Source organism: Osmerus eperlanus, chromosome 1, assembly GCF_963692335.1.
Source record: "Osmerus eperlanus chromosome 1, fOsmEpe2.1, whole genome shotgun sequence".
NCBI classification, from domain to species: domain Eukaryota; kingdom Metazoa; phylum Chordata; class Actinopteri; order Osmeriformes; family Osmeridae; genus Osmerus; species Osmerus eperlanus.
Window position 1 is genome coordinate 4,473,141 of NC_085018.1, and position 23,894 is coordinate 4,497,034.

General features: G+C 39.8%; 1 protein-coding gene across 3 annotated transcripts in view; it reads left to right on the forward strand.

Moving 5' to 3' along the window:
- Positions 1-442: 442 nt before the first annotated feature.
- The window catches only part of LOC134013928 (helicase with zinc finger domain 2-like), a 31,718-nt gene continuing 8,266 nt past the window's right edge, over positions 443-23,894 (forward strand). Inside the window, exons 1-8 of one of the 3 annotated variants that reach the window (XM_062453741.1) lie at positions 443-509; positions 15,816-17,327; positions 17,575-17,758; positions 19,815-19,922; positions 20,076-20,587; positions 22,004-22,639; positions 22,778-23,576; positions 23,691-23,766. In XM_062453741.1, coding sequence (XP_062309725.1) covers positions 15,976-17,327; positions 17,575-17,758; positions 19,815-19,922; positions 20,076-20,587; positions 22,004-22,639; positions 22,778-23,576; positions 23,691-23,766 — 3,667 coding nt within the window. In that variant the 5' untranslated portion in view covers positions 443-509; positions 15,816-15,975. Of the gene's footprint in view, positions 510-12,167; positions 17,328-17,574; positions 17,759-19,814; positions 19,923-20,075; positions 20,588-22,003; positions 22,640-22,777; positions 23,577-23,690; positions 23,767-23,894 lie in introns of those variants that run through there. The other 2 variants (XR_009929021.1, XM_062453822.1) reach the window with 2 other exon arrangements.

The window sequence follows — 23,894 nt, forward strand, 5'->3', positions numbered from 1 at the left end:
CATGTCTCACACATTTCATACACGGTATTCTACTCTGCTTTAGTTTAATAACATTCCTGAATGAGTGTGGTAGAGGGTATTTTCTGTTTTGTCTGTGCTGTAAATTTTATAGTTAAGTACCACCAGTTTTCTACCGAATTTAATGAATTATTACGTGCATATGCAGGCTACAACCAGGTAAAACGATGCTATAGTGTTAACCACCACAGCAGGGGCGTAGTTTTGTTTTTATACATGGGTGGGAAATGTCCTTTTTGAAAACGGTAAATATATTAAAAATAAAATGTATGGCCGCATCCTCAGTTTTAAAAAAGCTGTCCGACTCAAACTATACGTAACATCCCCACAGGCTATTTACACAATGCGGAAAGACAGCAGTGGATAGCCTGTCTTGGAGAGTTTGACGGAAACGAAACTCATTGCCAATGTTGCGGGAAAGTAGTGGGATGGTTAGCTTATGACAATCTAGTGTAGCCTACATCGCGGCCCACATCAGTTGGTCTTTTTCGGTAAGTTCAGTATTTGGAGTATACACTATGAATAACTTTTTGTCTGTCCTTAAGATAGAACTGCATTATGTTTACAACCGTGGTGAAATGTTTACAACCGTGGTGAAAATTGGATATTGACCTTAACCCGTCTCGTTTAATTTACCGAATTTCATCGGGGGTTAAGCGGCCGCTAAATCAATGCATAGCCTACAGGTGGGGACTGTCAACAAATTACAGGATACACATTTCAAAAGTCAATAGTTGGTCAGGGTAGGCTGGTCTACGTTTTAACCGTTATTCTTTTCGGTACAAAAAAAACTGTCAGAAACCAGACAATATGGGCAAAAAACACATTCAGCTCGATTTGTGGTTTTCCGTTCTTATTGACAAAACAAATTGACCACAAATGTTTCGTTTCCATTGGTGGGTGGGCCTTCATGAGCCCCTTGATTCTGATTTCCTAGTGCGCCCTATCAATTTTATGTGCGCTGTACACTGAAGGTTATAAAGGGTTTATACCTCTTTGCCGTAAGACTGTCTTTCCTTTTCAGATGTTGTGTTGGTGTGTATGGATTTGTCATGCAACAGCGATTTATTGTATTTCCTGTTCTGAGCAGCAGAGGGACCATAACGCATCATGTCTATTCTGAAAAAGAAAGCACTTTTGTACATTTTCCAAGGGATATTGTACTGTGAACTGTAAAGTGTGTCCTCAAGCATTCAGCAGCGGTTGTATTCAATTCAGTTTTCTGTCCACAGACTATGGTAAATAGCTACCAATAGGGCATTGAAGCTTGTAGTCTGTAAGTTTTTCATTCACTGCGGTCTGTACCAATAGTGAATGGCCTGTGGAGTGATATTGGTGGTCCTAATCCACCGTCTCCTTTTTCTGGTCTTGTTGACAATGCTGTTAGCCGGATAAATGTCAGAAATCATAATATTATGTCTTTTGAATATTGCCGTAATCTATTATTGATCATTTTTAGTCATTTAGCAGACGCTTAGATTTGGCACGGCCAGGAATCGAACTGGCAACCTTCAGATTATTAGCCTGATTCCTTAACCGCTCAGCCAGCTGACTCCTATCATGCCTATCATGATCATGCCTAATTGCCTATATTCTTATTAGGGATGTGCATCTCCATCACTGAGGACGATGCGATACATATCTCGATGCACTGCCAACAATCCGATACATTAAAGATACATAAAAGCAACTACTAATGCGATACGATTCACCCCTATTGCGATGCAGTGCGATTTGACACGATGCGATTCAATGTGATGCGATGCAAAATAATATGATGCTATGCAATTTAATATGGTACATAATTATTTATTTATTTGTCTGACAGAAAATCATCAATTAACTAAACAAGTGAAAGTTTTACTTCACATGTTAAACAAAGTCTCTGACAAAAGATAAAATAACATCAGGCCTGGACCTTGCCTTAAACCACTCCTTCTTTCCTGTTGTATGTGTTCTTTGAATGTAAAAAAGGGTAAACTATTACTGGCAGTCACAAGCTGCTGTAAACACTGTCATAACACCACACACGAAATTGAACTCATACGACCTACTCTAAGGTTTTTCTCAATGACTCAGCTATCTCTCGTCTTACTTTGTCGTACACAACAGGGATTTGTTTCTCGGAGAATAGCGTCCTATTTTTGCTAGGGGTACAGGTGTAGCTAGTCACTGACTGTAGCCATAGCTGAATCAGAGAGGGAGGCAGACGTCTCCACACAAATACCATGTAGCCTCTTCAGGTGACTACCTTAATTAGCTATGCTGCCTACCCTACTTTATAGCAACACGACATATCTTGCCAATTGCATGGGTCTTGTCAAGTTGTCCATATTTCTTGTAAAATCCGAAGTATTGGCAAACCTTGGATTTATTGCACTTCGTAGGAAGGTGTAACTCTTCCTCCGCCATGATAACACTCGCCAGAACACGCCTCCAACTCGGGCGAAACTTGGCCGAGACTTGACGAGAATCGGCCACTGACAGCAGTGAGTGGAAATGAGAGCGCGCTTAAGAAACAGTTAGAGAGGAGGTATCTATCTAAATATAACATTATTGGTCACAAATCATTGGTCACATTTCTAAATACTAAAGGTGTTACCCTACATACGATTCTATATAAATACATCGGATTATACCGACGCAAAAATGTTAGAAACGATGCAGCGTGATTTCATCTCACATTGTATCAGGTGCACACTTTTTTGATCCGGCAATCGCATCGTGAGCTTTATGCCGATGCACCGATGCGAACCGGTGAATCTTCCCATCCCTAATTCTTATGGTTGCATTGTATGTTGCTGTTTGTGTGATTATAGATTACTGTGTCTGTCATTGTAGGTCAAAACTAAATGATGTGCAACATAGTAAGTCATGATAAAATGACTTACTACACAAATTCCTGGAATTATACTGTATATAGATAGCTCAGTGCCCGTGATGCAGCTGGGTCAAGTGAACGCACTCAATGGCGTAGTAGAACAAAACAGTTCCATTAGCAATAGTAGTAAAAGAGATATTAGCAGCAACTGCAGAGTCACCTCCAGGGCTGGACTGGGACCGAAAATCGGCCCTGGCATTTTTGGGTTAAGGTGGGTTTTTGGGTTAATATTGGCTTAGCAACTATCAAAAAATGTTTATACTACTGGTGATGATGTTGAAGCCCCCCCAAACATGCAACAAAAAAAAATTACATTTTGCGGCATCCGCCTGTAGATTTTTTTGCTTTTTCTCTCTAAGCTTTTCTGCGCCTCCCTTGCGCTTTCGTTTCTCCATTTTTATTGATGCTAAACTTTAACGATGACAAACCATGTTAGGCATTAGCCAACAGCTCGTGTCTTCTTGGATTTGATTGGGTCAGGCGAGTGCCAATTAAGGACATTAACCAATGGGCCGCTGTCAGTTCTCTATGGGCCGGCCCGACCAAAAACAAAAACAAAACAATGGGCCGCGGTCAGGGGGGTGTTCCATCAACGTCGATTAAGGAAAAGCTAGACTTATCTCGCCAAGTCTCACTTACTTTAGCGACAGTTCCGTTCCATTAAGGTGGCTTATTTTAGTTCTAGCTACGTAACCAAGGTAACTTATACTTCGGAAATAGCCTGATCCGTGTCAGGCTAAAAGTCAAGCTAATAATTTCAAACAGGCGGAAACAGAATCTCAAAAGACAGTTCCCTCGAGTAAATTCCTGCGCGCAAACCACTTTAGTCCGTGTTCGGAAACGTAAATTCAGACTTTTTGAAGTGCAGACATTAATGATTTAGCTACATGTTTACTTCATCTCCAAAAAATATATTAATTTAAATAAACAAGTTAAGAAATAATGTCACTTTTGTTTTCAAAAGCCATTGGTTAATTGACATAAAATAAGGATTTAGAAACTAAGCAGAGCATCTAGACAAGTTACAATCAATTATGGCGTATCCGTTCTTTGACAACCCTGTGGTGGATGAAGGTGCTCAGATTATACAAAGAGCGTTTATCCCACCAGCCCCAAGGGTCTTCAGAGACAGAAGTAATGGTTCCCTGACCAGTATCTGTGGAAGAAGTATAGGTTCAGCAGGCCCAGCATAGTTTATCTAGATAAATGTAATTGTCATTCTTAAAAAAAAAAAAAACATAAATATGAAATAACACTTTAGCAACTCCTAAGGATGGCAATGAACACATAAGAGCAGCCTACCATCCTTTGTAAAAAGTAATAGAAAGGAGAGTAGACTATAATAGTAGAAAGGAGGGTAGTAGACTGCAGTCTATGTAGGTAGGCCTAGACTATGTAGTCTGCTGGAATCACACACAAGGAAGCAAACCCACTGTAGCCAAGCCTTGACACTGTTCAGTCTGTCTGCATCTGTCTATGTCTTTGCATGTGGGACATTCTTGAACGGGCAACTATGCCAGGAAATATGAAGGGTATACTTTGCTCCATAGCAGTACCTGAATATTATCATAAATTTTCAGGTAATCTTGAAACACAAAGAATCAAGGAGACTTTTTATTCAATTGTATAAAGTATTTTCATTGTTTAAAGTAGCCTATATGTTGACAAGCCTCTATATTACCTCTCCTCTGGCTTCCCCAATATTATAAGTGCAATATACTGTCCCCATGGGTGTATCCAGGCCCATTGGAAGACTCAGGGGGTGACTGCCTGGTGCCCCCATGGTTGAAAGTGTTTCTAAAATGCCCAGAGTGGCAAAAATTAGACCAAGTGCCCTACTGTCTGCCATTCACATTGTGAAATATGCTTGAGTGCACAGGATGCCCCATGCAATAAAAGACAAACATAAATGTAAAAACATGTCTTTATGAGTTCCTTTATAGTATAGAAAATGTGATGCAGTACCCTATAAGGTGCCCTTACAATGGCCTAAATTGGACTGTTCCCATGTCCTTACTTCCAATGGAAAAAGGTGCTGTTATGAAGTGCCCTTTATGCTGCCCCTACATGACAGTGTCCCAAATGTTGCCCTTTCCAAAGAAGACAATTAGATTCTGTGCCCAACAGTCTCCCCTAATGTTCCCAGTAGGGCATGCTTTCCCAAAGTGAGGCTGTGACAACCCTTGGCACAGCCACAGTCTGTCACTGTCCAAGCCCCCTCTGGATCTGTGGAGGCAGACTATGTTAATTGGAAATACTCGTAATATAATAATGATAGTCATGCTGAGCAATTTTAAATGACTGTTCTGCCAAACAAAGTGTGCAGTTTGGGTCACCTTCTGATCTAAAAAGTCAGTGCTGGATCTGTGCAATACTAGTCATTTCAGTGAATCCCCATTTAAGTCATGGTTATCTTTCCCTTTTATCTTAAAGCTCAGCATTTAGCCTATCAGTTAATAAATGTGTGTGGCAAAGTTATTTTGAAGTAATTTTTGATTTTGTTCAAGATGTGAAGACAAAAACATTATTAGCCCACATCAAGTGCAATTAACCATGGCCCTCTTCAGTGTTTTGAATTTTATCCTACAATTTTCAATTGCTTCCACGTTCTTTTTTGGGCTATTATTCTCAATCTCCTGTTGAGAATATCTGCCATAGGCTAGCCTACTGTCAGAACGGTTTCAGACAGCTCATCAAATTACGCTAATTATCAGTAGGCCTAAATGCATATATATATATGTTAAGTAGATTTGGTAGGTCTACAATTTACGCATTTTAACGGTCGTAATGGTTTGACAAGTTGTCTCCCTTGCCATGTTAATTGCGGCAACATTGCCCTTTTTGGGGACAAAAAAACTCAAAAAAACAATTTACGCTGCTGAAACAACACACCTCTGTTGCTTTACACTATACTTTTTGCGACATAACTCCTCTTTTCGACGATCGCCTGATCTGGGCTGCACAGTCTAAACTTATTGAGGTCTAGCTTGAATTAGCGTTGCCTGTTAGTGGAACGCAACATTAGTGGAACGGCTTGAGGCTTAAGTCTAAGTTGACGTTTACCCAAGTGAGACTTATTCGTGTTAGCACGACTTGCGTTAGCGACGTTGATGGAACACCCCCCTGTTCTCTATGGGCCGGCCCAACCAAAAAAACTAAAAAATACAATGGGCCGCTGTCAGTTCTTTATGGGCCGGCCCGACCCCCCCAAAAAAAACATACATTACGGCAAAATCAACATAGAGTTAACACTGCTGTGTGTACGCGAGACGCAGGTGCAAGATAGGTAGCTCAACCAATAGGATAAAACGAATGTCATATCGAAAAAATATCGTCATGACTCCACGATACATATTGTTACATTTTTGTACCGCAATGTATTGTACCACGATATATTGTTACACCCCTACTCACGACCTATAGGTCAACATGTAAGAATCCCCATGAGTAACAAAGCAGGCCACTGTCTATGCGTCAGCAATAAAAAGTCTTATGGTCAGACCATGAGTGAACAAGAGTGGAGCCATGAGATTGGAAATAACACATCCTTCTGTAATATAGAATCAAAGGAAGAAAAGGTTTATACAGAGACAACATCAGGGGATACAAACGCTTATGTTTCACACAAACTTTCCAGAGGGAAGCAAAAAAAACAGATCACCCATTTAAGACAATATAGGAGAAATGTACAAATTATTCCCTAACCTCTCTGAAATGAGATGATCGAGCACTCTCCTGGAGAATGTGAAGTGCCAACATCTTACAAAGCACACATAGCATGAATGAATACTACATCTGTTAGGTAAAATTCTTTATCAAGAAGTGCACAGAGTCGTCAGGTTCAAGGAAAGTTCAATAGTTATTATTCTTGCCAGCAAGGAAACAAGTCTGTCTCGGTACAGAGTTGTCTAAAAGCTTCACAGTAAAAGGTAGTTCTTTTATACATGTTCTGAACAAACTTACAGGATGGAGACAAGACTTTTCATGTCCCCCATGTGGAGGCTATCACCTTTGAATGTCAGTTAGTCAGTCTGTTTGTTTGTGGAAAGTTTCATGCTTCGTTTACAACAGTTTTTGACACCTGCTCCTCATACATGCAATGAAAGCTCAAACAATCAGCATATTTAAGCAAGGCATGAAGTTAAGACAAACAGGAACATTCCTTGGGTGTTCCGCTTCTGCTTAACAACATTTGAGTGCAGTGGTTTCTCTTCCTGAGCACGAAGATGTCACACACGCACACACACACACACACAGCAGCAGCATTCTTTTCAGCCTGTAACAACTTGCTCAAATATTTCCATCAACATCATAGGAAACATGACATGTTATACAAACAAAAATAAAAAGATAAATTAACTGAATGAATAAAATAAATACAACATTTTACAATGAATGGTAGGTGAATATATGTACATTAAAAGTATATACATTTCAAAACTCACTTAGCATTTAAAGTAAGCTACTTGAAATTATTGGATTAACGAGAGGCCTATATACTTACCTGCCTAAAAGGGCCTATATATCCTGAAAACACCATAGGACGCAAATAGAATTCTAGAAAACTAGAGACATTTATCATCAAGCTTGTACAGCTAGTTTTGCAGCAGCGATAAAGACCTAGTGGAGATGCGACTGGCTTGTAAAGCCCACTCAGCAGCAATAAAGAGACAATACAGACCACAAAGTATCTATCTATGCTGCTGGCTTTTAAATGCACTCAGCAGAATGGTGAAGAGACACTTAAGTAGGAATAGTGCCCATGTCCGTGATGCAGCAGTTGATTATATCAGTAAACACTAGCCTGACGTTGTCATACTCATAATTCAAGTCAGAATATGAGTCTGATACCGCTCCGTTGGGCTGTGAGTATGGGGCGTGTTTCAACCGAACCCGGACAAAAAATGCCTCTTCGCTCAATTGGATAGACCTACAACCAATCAGAGCAACGGAGTATGTGACGAATCCCGTAGGAAGGACGGCAAAAACATATTTTTGATCGACAAATGCCTTGATCGCGTTTCTCTGTTCCTCTTTCAAAATTAATGCGCTGTCGATGTCTTCTAAAACAGACTTGATGGCAGAACTACACATCTCAGCTCTCCAGCGGCAGCCATGTTTGTTGAAAACAAATTCAACCCAAGCGCTCTTTGGTGACGTGGTTGATTACGTTACTGTTGATCATCTGTCCATCATCGTATAAAGCCCGCCCTGACAATTTGATTGGTCCGAACAGCTCTTGTTCGGGGCATAGTTTTCCCCCAACTGAGCGATTCCAGACCGAACTTCTCGACCAAAACAGTTTGTGGGTGGGGTTCAGTTCGGCTGGCACCCAGGCTAAGTAAACACATTAATTTGTTACAAAATTCACTGATATATAGTCAACTGAAAGTATCCATATTGTTCTGTTAGCTAGCCAGCATTTCATCCTTAAAGAAAACTCTTTGAAAGCTATTTTAATCCGTAAAATATCTTGGATTTTCTGTATCGCACAATAATATTGTTCCTTTGCCTGTTTTCGTCTCGCTATATACATATCCTTTCGGCTTGTGAGAGCTAGCTTAGGGCAGCTCAGTCAACTCAACATGGCTGAGAGAGTCAAGAGCGAAGAGAGCAAACCAAATGTCTCTAGTTTCCCTGAACGATCCTGTCAAATAAAAGAAAATGCCTAAAAAGGGCATACCCAAAGTAAATTGAACGCTGTTCTTGAGTACATACAGTTAGGTCCATAAATATTTGGACATTGACACAATTTTCATCATTTTGGCTCTGTATACCACCACAATGGATTTGAAATGAAACAATCAAGATGTGCTTTAAGTGCAGACTTTCAGCTTTAATTTCAGGGTATTTACATCCAAATCAGGTGAACGGTGTAGGAATTACAACACATTTTATATGTGCCCCCCCCCCCCTTTTTAAGGGACCAAAAATAATTGGACAATTGGCTGCTCAGCTGTTCCATGGCCAGGTGTATGTTATTCCTTCATGGGAGTTTGTTATTTCATTGACAAGGAGCAGATAAAAGGTCTAGAGTTCATTTCAAGTATGGTATTTGTGTTTGGAATCTGTTGCTGTCAACTCTCAATATGAAGTCCAAAGAGCTGTCACCATCAGTGAAGCAAGCCATCGTTAGGCTGTAAAATCAAAACAAACCTATCAGAGAGATAGCAGAGCATCACCAGGGACGAAACCCAGCGTCTGGTGATGTCTATGGGTTCCAGACTTCAGGCTGTCATTGACTGCAAAGGATTTGCAACCAAGTATTAAAAGTGACAATTAGATTTATGATTATGTTAGTTTGTCCAATTATTTTTGGTCCCTTAAAAAGGGGGGGGGGGGGGCACATATAAAATGTGTTGTAATTCCTACACTGTTCATCTGATTTGGATGTAAATACCCTGAAATTAAAGCTGAAAGTCTGCACTTAAAGCACATCTTGATTGTTTCATTTCAAATCCATTGTGGTGGTACACAGAGCCAAAATGATGAAAATTGTGTCAATGTCCAAATATTTATGGACCTAACTGTACATGAATGTGGTCTCTTTTGAAAGATGACACTCTTGAAGTTATTTCCCCTGCTGTCAGGACCCCTGTAAGTCCTACTGGTGTTGAGTAATAGAAGCTTGAACACAAGGAAATTGAAAGTTTCTATTTCCGCCTAGATTTTATTTTGAAAACAGAGGCCTGAAGAGGCCTAGAGGTGGTAGGTATTAGCTGGAAGACAGAATTGGACCACAGCTTGAAGCCTTACCCAATTCAATGCAGGACGCACAGACCTAGTTGGCTTTAGAGGGCTGTCACCAGGGCATGGAAGCTCCTATTGGGTCAAACAAGGTGTCAATCGAAAGGGCAGAGTGTAGCGACCATCATCACGTTTTCTGCTCGTAAATATTCGAAGTGAAACTCCATCCATGAGCGATAGTGCGTGAGTGAATGGCGTGAGTGACTGGCGAAGGCAGAATGAAGCAACAAGATCGTGGCTGTTGAAGGATTCAAAATCTTTGTGTCTATTCCAATATGTAATGATGGTATTCAATGACACAAATCTGTGTTCTAGAAAGAGTGGTCTGGAGTCGCAGAGGTCCGATAATATCAGCTTTAATGCAGCAGTTGGAAATCAACAAGTACAGAGCTCTGGGGTTGTCTAAGTTTCCCTACCCGCAACAGAGTTTGGGCTGGTTCACGAAGTCCAACTGGCTATCTTTCCCTGCCCCAGCATATCATATACAGTGTAATTAAAAAACAAAGATAAAAAAAGGGTTGAGCTTGTTCTCTCGTGCATCAGGGAGTTGTTCTTGCCTACGCGCGTCCCATCTGCTCGGGTGCCATCTCCACCCGGTTTCAAGGTTGTTTCTGAAAATGAAGAGATAGAGACACAAAGAACAGCCTGCTTCCCACACTCAGTGTGAGACCCAATGTTTAAGCCTGAGCACACTTCTAAGTTCATAAGACATAACTTTAATAAGCACAATACACAATTTTAAGACATGCATCCTTCATAAAGTCGTACGAACATTGTTCCTGTTGTTATATTCACTCGTGCACAGTGCCTGTGATGCATTCGGTAATTAAGATGCCACAAATATTATTAACTGGAATTATAGATAGTGCCGTGCCCTTGATGCAGCTGGTGATTACATTTCTAGAATTGTGCTGTAATGTCTTCTTTACTATGTGTGGAGGTAATACATTGTTTTGGACGAACTACTTGACATAATTAGATAGTTTGGACCTTTGGGAATGTAACCAGAACATTTTTGTTGGGATGTTTTGCATAACTGGACAGCTGTGAGCCGTATTAGGTAAGTAAATAGTTTTTCCTCACGCTTTTCAACAAAGGTAGTATACCACAAAGACGTTGAGTGTACTTTGCTGTTACGACTCGATCTTGAAATGGTGTACATCAATGGAAGCACAAGAATCATAGCTTTCCAATGATGTATGGCATGTGTAGCAGTCAAAAAAATATATTTGTTAGAATTTAGTGCGCAGTAACTGGGGGAGGAGGGGGCAGCGTTTCCGGCCCGCGGGGGGCCCGGACCATAAACAGGTGTGTTAAGCGCTAAGTTTCATTTCATTGTGAATGCCTTTGTTAATCGCATTAGTGACTGAATGATGTGTATGTTATCATACAACCTATTACATCTAGTGTGCATTACTCCAAGCACTTAGTGAAGCATATAGCCTAGTGCAAGCTCAACATCACTGAAAAAGATCCACTGCAAAACTGGCGGCGAATTATGTTTTGGAAATGCTTATACAAACAGCTTCTAACGTGGCACTGCACTCTATTGGATTATAAACACTAGGCAATCAGAAGCAAGGGGCCTTGAAGTCCCACTCACCAATAAAAACTTAACAAACATTGAGTGGTTAATTTGTTTTGTCAGTAATAACAGAAAACAAGAAATCAAGCTGAATGTTTGTTTTTTGTTGTCAATTTTACGAAACAAAAAAGCAACCATCTGTACAATTCCGACAATTGTACTGAAAAGAAACCCTAACCTATAACGAGCCATTAAATCATAGATTATAATAATTATTTCATATTAGTCATGCTGGTACCTGCAAATACTGAGAAATAGGGTCGCAATATAGTTTCTCCATTTTAAATGTCAGAACCATAGAAAATCTTGGTTTTCATAGTTTTTTATTATTATTTTGGACTAATGAAATAGTGCTTTTACAAAAGAGACAACGACTCTGTCAGGGGTAGGGCTGAAACGATATGTCGACATTATCGACAACATTGACAGTAAAAAATTGTCTACAAATATTTCTGTTGTCGACAAGTCGTTTGATCTCATATGACCTAGTTTAAGGGCCTGCAATAACGCAATTTGATCAGTGCGGCGATGTTGGAGTGCAAACGAAGGAGAAGGGTTCAATTGCAGCGCTCCCTCCTCAGGCCCCTCTAAACCGGAACTTTGGAGAAAACTCTAACGTTTTCTACCAGTTCTGGGAAATGTTTGTGTGTGCGCATGCAGGGTCCAGTGCTTCCAGGTGGAGGGGGGCAAGGGGGTTCTGAAGGCTTTTGTTTGTTGAGAAGCCTACAAACAAAAAGCAAATATAAATATGGGGCAATTACAACATTTCTCAGAGGGTTGAAAAGTATTTTCTATCAAATAATTTACTGTACAGCTTTAATATGCGAATTGCAACATAATGAAAATGTTTCTGACATTTATAACAGCACACCTTGGTTTCGTGACAGAACATGTGTAAGCCCACCATTGGCTATTCTCATGTTGCATGCTGTCTAAGGAAGCTTACTCCAATCAGAATGAAACATGAACATTTTTTGGGTATTACTGGTATCATGTCTTCTCCTGGGGCTCTAAAAGCCCCTTATCTGTGGTCAAACTGACACTTTGGCTATATGCCCACAATTTACATCTGGTTGTCCCAGATCTGAAGCCTATGCCCGACGTCACTCTTGCTAAAAAAACTGACAAAGTTCATAGCTCCTTACAGTTCAAATGAAGACACAGTGTTTATCCAGGCCTGCACTAGACATGCTGACTCGTTCATAAACCTATATGAGGACACCCAGGTAAAAAAAAAAAATGGTAAGTATACTAAATCTTAGCATACTTGAGTATACTTGAAGACTGATTAATCTTCAGTATACTTCAAGTTATTGAATGATTAATTAATTTGAAGTGTGCTATTTTGGAGCAACTAATTTTGTACTAAATATATTTTAGTTGGAATTAAATTGTAGAAAAGCATTTTAAAAATTCACCACCGCGGCACAGCCCAGCCCCGCAGTAGCGGACTGGCCATCGGGAGCACCGCGAGAAAAATAACAATGGAAAACCAGGCTAAGAAACGTAAGGGTGGGGCTGAAAAATTAAGAGACAAAAAGACATCACCTTCACTAGACAAGGTTTTACCAATTGAAAAACGGCTATGTTCATTTTACATAAAGCTCAAAAAACTATTTTGTGCTCAAATAAAGGCAAAACATTTTTTCTTGCAATCTCGCAAGTATCCTAGCGTTCTCACGAACTAGCATCACATCAAACAGAATGTGCGTGACCTATTTTTACTCCCAGTCCATCCCTACCGTCCCGCAACATTAAGAACCCCCCCCCTCCCCTAATTGTTCCGGACCCTGGACTGAATGGAAATTTGGTTAGTGGACCTTTTGGGTTTCTAATTGAGTACCCCCTATGTCAAGAAGAGCAGTGGTAAAATACAAGTTTTGAAAAGAGACCGCGTTCGTGTCTTATTGTCCACACGATCATATACAATTATATCTAAAACAAACTTACAAAGAGCTCGGTTACACTACCAAAGTTGAATTAGTAATGTTAGCGATGCTAGCGTTAGCTTGCTAGCTAGCCTATAACATTTCACTGGGTCTTGTAACGTTAGCTGTTTGATTAACTGAAATTATTATGAAATGTTATGTTCTACTAGCCATTTGCCTACTTTAGAAAGTCACTGTATTTCCAAGCCCTGATAATGTAACTGAGACGACACAGAAAATAATTCCTCATTCAAGTAATAAGCCCCCGTTCAAGTGTTGAGCATTAAATAGAAATCTTGAAAGAAGCCACTTTTTTTGTTCTAAAACCGCACTATAAGCCGCTTCGAAATAGAAGCCGCACAAAAAAAAAAAAAAGGTACTTTTTTACACACTACAGTACAGCAAATGTATTAGGCTACCAGTACACTGAAGGCTGAATTAATGAAGGGACTTCGAAAGTAACTTAAAATATCCTAAAATTTCAGCATATTAAAATGTTTATTTTTAAAGTAAGCTTTAAGTAGCCTGGTCCTAACCAGACTCTCGTACATTGCATTTGTACAGAGAGTCTGGCCTCGCTCCATTGACAAGCGTTGACTTCCTTGTAGGCGGGTACTCTGTTGAAGTTTAAAACTATTGGATCTGCCCAGAGCCACTCTGATCTGCCATAACCAATTGCTAGCATTCGCCTTAGCCAATTCCTTCACCACTACTGTAACAGAGCTAGCTGCCATAGCTGGAAAATCAAACTGTTCCCGAACCCCGTGGGGAGGAGGGCCACAACATCATGGCCACCAACAAAACTCAGCAAAACTTGTTCTTGCTCCGGCTTTAGCTGTTGGATATTCGGCAGCGTTGCCACAACAGACCGAATGGCTTTGCTCGCATTTTTCTCCGCCGCCATTACGGAACTACAACACAAACTAGCGCACAACATCAAGGTCATCGTTCCCAGCCACTCCCTCTGTTCGCTGATTCGCCGGTAGAAAATCAACCTGAAAAATCTGACTTACGTACCTCATGGCCAGACCTATGTACAGAAGCAAAAATAAAATTGAGCGGAAGTACTTAGGAGGGCAGAGCCAGGCTAAGCTTTAAGTGCATTGTTACAAAGATTATTTTTAGCATGCATTTTAAAATATACAAATAATATGTTTAAAAACAAAGTTCCAGTTGTACACTTTAGAAATTACATATACATTTTACTTAAAGTATATTTTTTATAATATATTTACTAAAAGTGTACTGTAGTACAATTTTTTTAAAGTGTGTTCAAAGTATTAACGTTAAAATTGGTAAAAACATGATGGTAGTATACGTTTTATATATTCACAGATAGTACACTTTTTCTTAGTATATTTGAAATGTACTATTGAAAATGTGAATATGCTTGAAATACTCTAAAGTATACTTTTTCACCTGGGCAGTGTGTTACAAATTCATTTGGCACAATGTTTTAATTATATGAGTGATATTCCACAACACAGAAAAAACTGTGCTAAAAGTGTACAGGTTTACCATCTGTCCCCTTGGCCTTGTTTTTATTGGCATGTTTAAGTACACAATGGAGCCATATCTCTCTATCTCTCTTGCGTATACCAACATGCTTAATATGGAACTATCAAACAACAGAACAATGAGTCAATATTGTGTTATTCCAAAATAATAAAAAACAATGGAAACCAAGTATTTTTCCTTAATGTTGTTCAGACATCTAAAATGGACAAAATTATATTACAACCGGCAAGAATAATATGGAATAATCAAACAAATGATTAATGGCTTGTATAATTTGTGTTGTATGGTTATTTCGTTATTAAAATAATGAAACAACCAAAAACAAGCCGTTGACACTTAAATGTGGGTTTGATTTCCAAAATGGATGAAACTATATTACAGCACTATTTTATGTTTTCCAGTATTGATTGAAAAAAAACAAATGGCCACTGGGTCAAAGTCAAAGTGAACTTTATTGTCAATCAGACCATGCAACAAGTAATTACACAGATGTGTAAGGTACACGGACCATCAAAGGTCTTAGAGTTTACAATAGATAGATAATTTTTATAGTTCTTCCACCATAAAACTTAAAAACTACAAACTATCTAAAAAGTATTATAATATATGAGAGAGTTTTTAGGAAGTTTGGAATGTCTATAGCTTTATGGTCACAGGACTTAGACATGTAAAATCCCTTTCAGTGTCCACTGACTTGGCATACATGCTACACATCCTTTAATCGTCCAGACTCTGAGCTCTCTTCTTGCGCTATTGTCAGCCATCATCTTTAAAACTCAATTTAGTATATAAAATATATGAATGGCAGCTTAACATTCCCTTTAGTCTAGTTTACTGTAAAGCTAAGTACATAAAGTATTTGTTGTATAATGCCAACAGAATATAAATATTTCACATTTATAATTTACTATGAATTACATTTAATGGTATGGAGTCAGATGGTTGAGTGGTTAGGGAATCGGGCTAGTAATCAGAAGGTTGCTAGTTCAATTCCCGGCTATGCCAACCAAATGACGTTGTGTCCTTGGGCAAGGCACTTCACCCTACTTGCCTCAGGGGAATGACCCTGTACTTACTGTAAGTCGCTCTGGATAAGAGCGTCTGCTAAATGCCTAAATGTCATTTTCATTTTCTTTAGACTCGACAAATCCAAGGAAGTCTGACGTCATCAATGTAGACTAAACAATTATTTATAGCTCGAAACATATCCATCTCATTGCAGAATTAAAAGCACAATTATTAACTCATGCAGGTCCAACAGTGCAGATCCATATATTAGATTCAGGGTGAGCTTGGAAATGGCATCTCAAGAGATACTATGGGATCTCTTAGTAGCATGCAATTTAGAAGTTGTGTGTACAGTGTGCTCTGTCAAAGTGAATGAAATCACTTATACTCTTCAACCTTCAACCAATCACAACTGCAGTAGAGATCTACTTTTAGCTCAAGGCAAAGATACTGACAAGTGGAGACCAATTTCTCGTCGCCCTTCATATCCGAATCCTGGACATTACCAAGTATGCTGGTTCTTTTTGGAGGGGTCTGGTTGTACAAGACACAAGAATCGATGCACGTTTCCAAGAAGCCTGGAGGAGGCAGCTGTGTGGAACTTTGAAAAACACAATAGAGTAGACCACAGCACTTTGATCAGACTTTTAACTGACTATGAAAGTGATGCAAAATGTGAAAAGGAAGATATTGCAGGGTCAAGACCGACTAATCACTCATCGACATACAATTTAAAAGTAGTATGTTCCATTTGCTCTGTTAAAGAGGACGAAATCACTTACAGGTGTGAAGGAGTGATACACCAATGCAGTAGAGATATTCTACTTGCTCAAGTCAAAGGTACCAGCAAATGGAGACACATTTCTCAACGTCCCCCACGAAACGTAAGCCAGTATCAGTTATGCTGGTACTTTGTGGAGGGCTCCGGTTGTACAAAACATCATGAAAAATGCACATTTGCCAGGAGCCATGAGGAGGCTGCAGTTTGGAACTTTGAAAAACGTGAGGGTATAGACCACAAAACGTTAATTAAACTTGTGTCAGAGTCTGAGAGTGATGGTGTCAACCAAGAGCAAGTGGCTAAAAACTTGTTCACTGAATTTTTTGGGGACTTCCAAGAGCTCTGTAAAGACTGCTTCTACGGATGTCCACCCAAAATAACAGGAAAAAGATGGAATAATACGTGTACTGAAGATGCAGCTCATACCTGGAACCCAGTGCTGGTCCATCACGTATCAGACAGTCAGGGCAAGAATATCTACAATGAAATACGTTTCCTTCCGATAAACACTCAATTACAATATTGCAACCATGTCTTGCAAGGCATGCCCTGTTGGCACGAGCCAACCCAGTGCCAGTCAGCCCACAGTGAAGTGGAGATGGCTGTGTGGAGGGCAGAATCTACTGGGATGTTTGTTCGCCCTGAGCTTCTTCTACTGAGCAAAAACAAACAAGCCAACCCTAGACTGCAGGTGGAGATATACTGCAAGGCCTGCTTTTTGGTTCTGTCATCTCAGGAGAGCTTCTACAGGCACTGTGCCTCCCTGGAGCATGCTCGGATGATCTCAGACGATACAACCACAGAATGGAAGCATCGCCCCCCTCCTCATGGCCACAGGGCTCAGTTTTGGCTGTGTGACAGGTGAGCATGATTTTCAACTCAAGGGGCTGAGGGTTGACCCTTCACTGATAAATTATACGTCTCTATGCGATGAAGAAAACATAAGTGAGAAATGCAATCTTAAGATTTCAGATCAGTTGATTTAGCATTTTTACAGACAACTAAAGCATTAAAAAGTTACTTTCCAAACCAAAATCATAATCTAATCATACATTTTAAGTTGATAACAGGAAATACTATGGATGTATACTGAATACTTTATCCTCAGGTCGGACACTTGTGAATATGGTGGCAACTGTGTGAAAGCTCATTCTGTGGAAGAATTGGCGGAGTGGCTGATGCAAACAAAAGAAGAAAGGGAGATAAGACAAAATATTGAGGCTCAAGGCCTTATGTCTTACACAGACAGTCTTCTGGAGGAATACAGACACAGTGGAAACGAAGTGCACATTGTAAGTTGTAAAAAAATGTATTGTAATTTTTGTGAAAACATTTTCCCCATGGACTCTTAAGTTAGTTAGACAAATTAGTAGACACATACTGCAGTAAACTTGGACTACTGATCATATCAATCAACCATAGACAAGATGGACAGAAATTATTACATATTTTACATTATAATTACATCTGTCAAATAATATATTTATAATATACAGTTAGGTCCATAAATATTTGGACATTGACACATTTTTCATCATTTTGGCTCTGTATACCACCACAATGGATTTGAAATGAAACAATCAAGATGTGCGTTAAGTGCAGACTTTCAGCTTTAATTTCAGGGTATTTACATCCAAATCAGGTGAACGGTGTAGGAATTACAACACATTTTATATGTGGCCCCCCTCTTTTTAAGGGACCAAAAGTAATTGGACAATTGGCTGCTCAGCTGTTCCATGGCCAGGTGTATGTTATTCCCTCATGGGAGTTCATTATTTCATTGACAAGGAGCAGATAAAAGGTCTAGAGTTCATTTCAAGTATGGTATTTGTGTTTGGAATCTGTTGCTGTCAACTCTCAATATGAAGTCCAAAGAGCTGTCACCATCAGTGAAGCAAGCCATCGTTAGGCTGAAAAATCAAAACAAACCTATCAGAGAGATAGCAAAAACATTAGGTGTGGCCAAATCCAACTGTTTGGTACATTCTTAAAAATAAAGAACGCACTGGTGAGCTCAGCAACACCAAAAGACCCGGAAGACCACGGAAAACAACTGTGGTGGATGACAGAAGAATTCTTTCCCTGGTGAAGAAAAACCCCTTCACAACAGTTGGCCAGATCAAGAACACTCTCCAGGAGGTAGGCGTATCTGTGTCAAAGTCAAAAATTAAGAGAAGACTTCACCAGAGTAAATACAGAGGGTTCACCACAAGATGTAAACCATTGGTGAGTCTCAAAAACAGGAAGACCAGATTAGAGTTTGCCAAAAAACATCTAAAAGAGCCTGTACAGTTCTGGAACAACATCCTATGGACAAATGAGACCAAGATCAACTTGTACCAGAATGATGGGAAGAGAAGAGTATGGAGAAGGGAAGGAACTGCTCATGATCCAAAGCATACCACCTCATCAGTGAAGCATGGTGGAGGTAGTGTTATGGCGTGGGCATGTATGGCTGCCAATGGAACTGGTTCCCTTGTATTTATCGATGATGTGACTGCTGACAAAAGCAGTAGGATGAATTCTGAAGTGTTTCTGGCAATATTATCTGCTCAGATTCAGCCAAATGCTTCAGAACTCATAGGACGGCGCTTCACAGTGCAGATGGACAATGACCCAAAGCATACTGCGAAAGCAACCAAAGAGTTTTTTAAGGCAAAGAAGTGGAATGTTCTGCAATGGCCAAGTCAATCACCTGACCTAAATCCAATTGAGCATGCATTTCACTTGCTAAAGACAAAACTGAAGGGAAAATGCCCCAAGAACAAGCAGGAACTGAAGACAGTTGCAGTAGAGGCCTGGCAGCGCATCACCAGGGACGAAACCCAGCGTCTGGTGATGTCTATGGGTTCCAGACTTCAGGCTGTCATTGACTGCAAAGGATTTGCAACCAAGTATTAAAAGTGACAATTAGATTTATGATTATGTTAGTTTGTCCAATTATTTTTGGTCCCTTAAAAAGGGGGGGGCCACATATAAAATGTGTTGTAATTCCTACACCGTTCACCTGATTTGGATGTAAATACCCTGAAATTAAAGCTGAAAGTCTGCACTTAAAGCACATTTTGATTGTTTCATTTCAAATCCATTGTGGTGGTATACAGAGCCAAAATGATGGACCAAATATTTATGGACCTAACTGTATGTAAAGTATGAATATGAAGTTAATTTAGGTATTTTATCAATGGTGTGTATTGAAGCCAACTTTTTAAATACTTATTTACTTTTAATGATGTGGATGGTTAGTAAGATATAAAAGTATAAAATAGTTAAAATGCTTTGCTGTAGACAGAATAAAACCTAATTTCTTTAAAACACAAGAACCATACAGTCTGTTTTCTTTCACAGATTTCTGAGCATGTTGATGATGTGAGCATCACCTGTGATGAGGATTTGAATGTGACTTTTGTTCAAATTGAAGAAAAATTCAAGTGGGAGTTCCAGATCAAAACTGAGGTGATGAATATAAAACATAGAGGGTAGATGAAAAGAAGCATACTCCATTTGTATCAGTAAACATCCAGAGTGTCACATCTGATGTGATTCTGGGATAGCTGAGATCTGGTTTGAAAAGATAGATAAACCTTTGTGTTTTGCGGTTCTTCACAGAGACTTCTTGCCCATGTCGCACTATTGAAACAAGAACCTGGAGCTTCCTTCTCCATAGGTGAAGATAGTTCTGAGGCCTGCACCTACTCCAGAGGGGAACAGTTCCATAACAAAGACACAATGGCATATGACATCGCTGTGGTCTTCAAGTCTAACCACCCAGGCCTTTATGAACAGTGGTTGGTCTTTGACTTTAACATGAGACCTGTGCTTGTGCAGAAACTTAAAGTTAGAATTGGAAAGCAGACTTTGACTAACTTTGAGGTAGAGAAAGGTCAGACCTCTTCTCAAAGTCTGGAACGCTGGCATCGGGGGAGCAGGGTGATAATTCCATGTTTAGAAAAAAAAGAGGCACAAGAAGAGCTTCTAAAAGAGTACAAGCCTCCTCAAATGAGTTTGCTGTATAAAGCCCTGGATGTCGTCAACACACTCAAGACTCGCGAGAACTATAAGGATACAATGCACAATTTCCTGTACAATGAGGAGAAGGCCCAAGATCAAATTGTTTCAAGGTGAGTAACTTTATTGCCCAGTTTCCCATACATGGATTAAGCCTAGTCCTAGAGAGAGAGAAAAATGTTATAACGATCTTCACTGAAAAGGAAAAACTAGGCTTAATCCATGTCTGGGAAACTGGGCCTATATATGCCATCTGTCATAATAATATTTTACGCTAACATTTTATCACCTTTTAATGCACAAACCCTCGAGCACCAAACACACAATGAGTATGTTAGACACAGATGAGAACTGTCAACTACATGATCACTGCATTGAGCTGAAAATGTCTTCACTATTCAGCTGTTAAACAGTTACTAAAACTAGTGTTTAACCACAATAAAGGATACAAACCTAGTCACCAGAGACTCTTACTCTCTTAGAAAATCCAACAAAAATAGTCTCAGAGGTCTCAGTCTTTTCCATAGTACGAAAGCATATGCCTATGAACAGTTAATATCCATATCAACCCGACTAGCTCAGTGTTTTATTTAAGCAATAAGGTACGAGAGGCAGTACATTATCGTCAATAAAGTACGTGTTCCAGGGTGTTGTTAGTATGTGTTCCAGGCAAACCCTGGAACACATACTTTTTTACATACCCAGTATGTAATTCATTTCTTCCCTGGTTATGGTCTTCAGGTCTACGGTTTTTCCCACCTCTTCACACCAGTTGGTGAAGCAGTTAATTGCCCACTTAGTTTGGCAAACAGTGTTTCTTTCGTTGCGCAACATTTCAAAGACATTTCTTTTTTGTCTATAAGAGCATGACGCCCACCTGAATCATCCTCTTCGGCTAACCATTGATCAAAAGTCACCCCCCCCCAAGAGATCGAAGTTAACATGAAACATGTTGTTGATGTGATTACTGTCAAGCTTGAAATGACAACTAATAATGGTCGCGTTATTTTGATAACGTACCAATATGGAACGCTCCTCAGCTTAATTGTAAACAGGTGTACAGTTACTTTTTGAGTGCGCACTAATATGGAACGATTCCCTTTTAAGGTAAATGTAAAAAGGCGCACAGTACTTTATCGCTCAATAATGCACACCCCAGAACTCCCTCTCAACCAATCAGAATGCTTGATTTCATCCACCCGTATTATAAATATATAAATTGCCTGAGTTAACGAATAGGTGTGAAAAGGTGTGAATAGCTCCATTGAGTGTTCCAAAAGGTTAAAAGGAATTCTCCTCCCCTTTTCATGTGGTTACAGTCAGTAAGGTACTCCCTAAACCAGCCATATTCTTTGACTAAAATCCTCCCACATTAAAGCATAGAAGGCATGTTATTTCAGTATATAATGGATTTTGTAATATCTATGTCCAAGCGAGTAATATTTAGACTCTAGAAGGCAAAATATTTACAAACACTAAAGTGGTTGAAGAACATTTCATCTCTTTAATCTTTTTCCTTTAATTTATAGGCTACATTTTTGTGGGAATTTAACTTTATCAGCAACCCTGGATGATCCTCTTTTTGGGATGAAAATTGCCCCACAGGGTGAACTATTTGGTGCCATTGTAGTGCCTTATACCCTTACCCCTGATACACCAGAGGGTGCAGTCCTTAAACATGATGTACAGTCAGCACTCATTGCACCAATACAATCCAACAAACAAAGTACCAAGGTGTATGAAGCCATCATCCTCAGAGACACCACCAGCAAGAACAAAATGCATCTCCAACTCTCCAAGAGATGCTGCTCTGAGCTAAACCTTCAACGCAATGAGGCAACTGAAGTAGAAATTCAGTTCCAATTCAACCGGTTGAAGTTTTCTGAGATGCACAAAGCAGTAGACCTCCTTCCAAACATGAAAATGGTGTTACCTGATTTCCAAAACAATAGTTTCCCTCTGAACAAAGTGCAATATCCCAAACTCAATTCAAAACAACTGGCTGCAATTGATTTTATCATAGGGGACTGGGATGGAAAGGATATGGCCCCCCTCCTCATTTATGGGCCATTTGGAACAGGGAAAACCTTCACTCTTGCTACAGCAGCCAAGGAGCTGGTTAAGCAACCAAACACCAGGGTACTGATCTGCACTCATACAAACAGGTAAGGACACTTCACATGGTCAGCAAGTGATCTATTAATATCCAACCTTCCATCACATTTACAGGGTAACCCAAACATTGGCATAACTGGCTATGGATAAGCTGATGTAGAATAACTAAGTCTGTCTGATTTTGTCAGTTCTGCAGATTTGTATGTACGAGACCATTTTCATCCATACATCATCTCTGGACATCACCAGATGAAACTACTCAGGCTTAAGGCAAATAAACAAGGAGTGTCTCTTAGTGCAACTGATGAGATTACCCAAAAGTACTGCCTTCTGTCTCAAGATGGAAAGTTCTTCTTACCACCATCAATAGATGTCTTGCATTGTCATCATGTAGTCATCACAACAACTGCAATGGCAAGACACCTCCATGATCTGAAGCTCCCGATTGGCTACTTCACTCACATCCTTATTGACGAAGCTTCCCAGATGTTGGAATGCGAGGCCCTGATGCCCCTTGGTCTGGCGGGGCCGAACACCCGCGTGGTTTTAGCTGGAGATCACATGCAAATGGGACCAAAACTGTTCTCGGTAGATGTTCAGCAACGCTCCAATCACACTTTACTGAACCGACTGTTCCACTACTATCAAGGTCAACATAGTAAAGGCGCCTTAAAAAGCAGAATCATTTTCAACGAGAACTATCGCTCAACAAAGGAAATTGTGGAATTTGTGTCCACTCACTTCTATGTTGGCAAGAGTGATGTCATCAAAGCTGTCGGAAATGTTCCATCGCATCCAAGTGGCCACTCCCTGAAGTTCCATCACGTCAGAGGAGAATGCCGGCTTGACACCACATCTATGTCATGGTTTAATGTAGAAGAAGTGGCAAAGGTGGTTGAAATAGTGGAAGATCTTCTCAGAGACTGGCCATCCACCTGGGAACCTTCGGATCCAAGCTCTATTTGTGTTCTGTCAGAAGGATGCCAGGTAAAATACTACTTTAAATATGTTGTAGATGTTATCTAGGATTCTTAAAGGTTATGACGGTACCATACTACTATCTACTTCAATCATTCAACAATAAAATGTACTCCTTTGTAGGTTATCCAAATCAGGAATCATCTGAGAAAGAAATGCCTTGGCAGAGTCAATGTGGAAAATATAGCTAATGTACAAGGTATGCTTTATTTCATGATATGTCATCTCCCAAAGAAACATTATTCACCTATAATTTTACTCTACTTATGTTATGTTTGTATGGAACACTATTACATAGTCTGATTCATGGTTTTACTTTCTTTATAG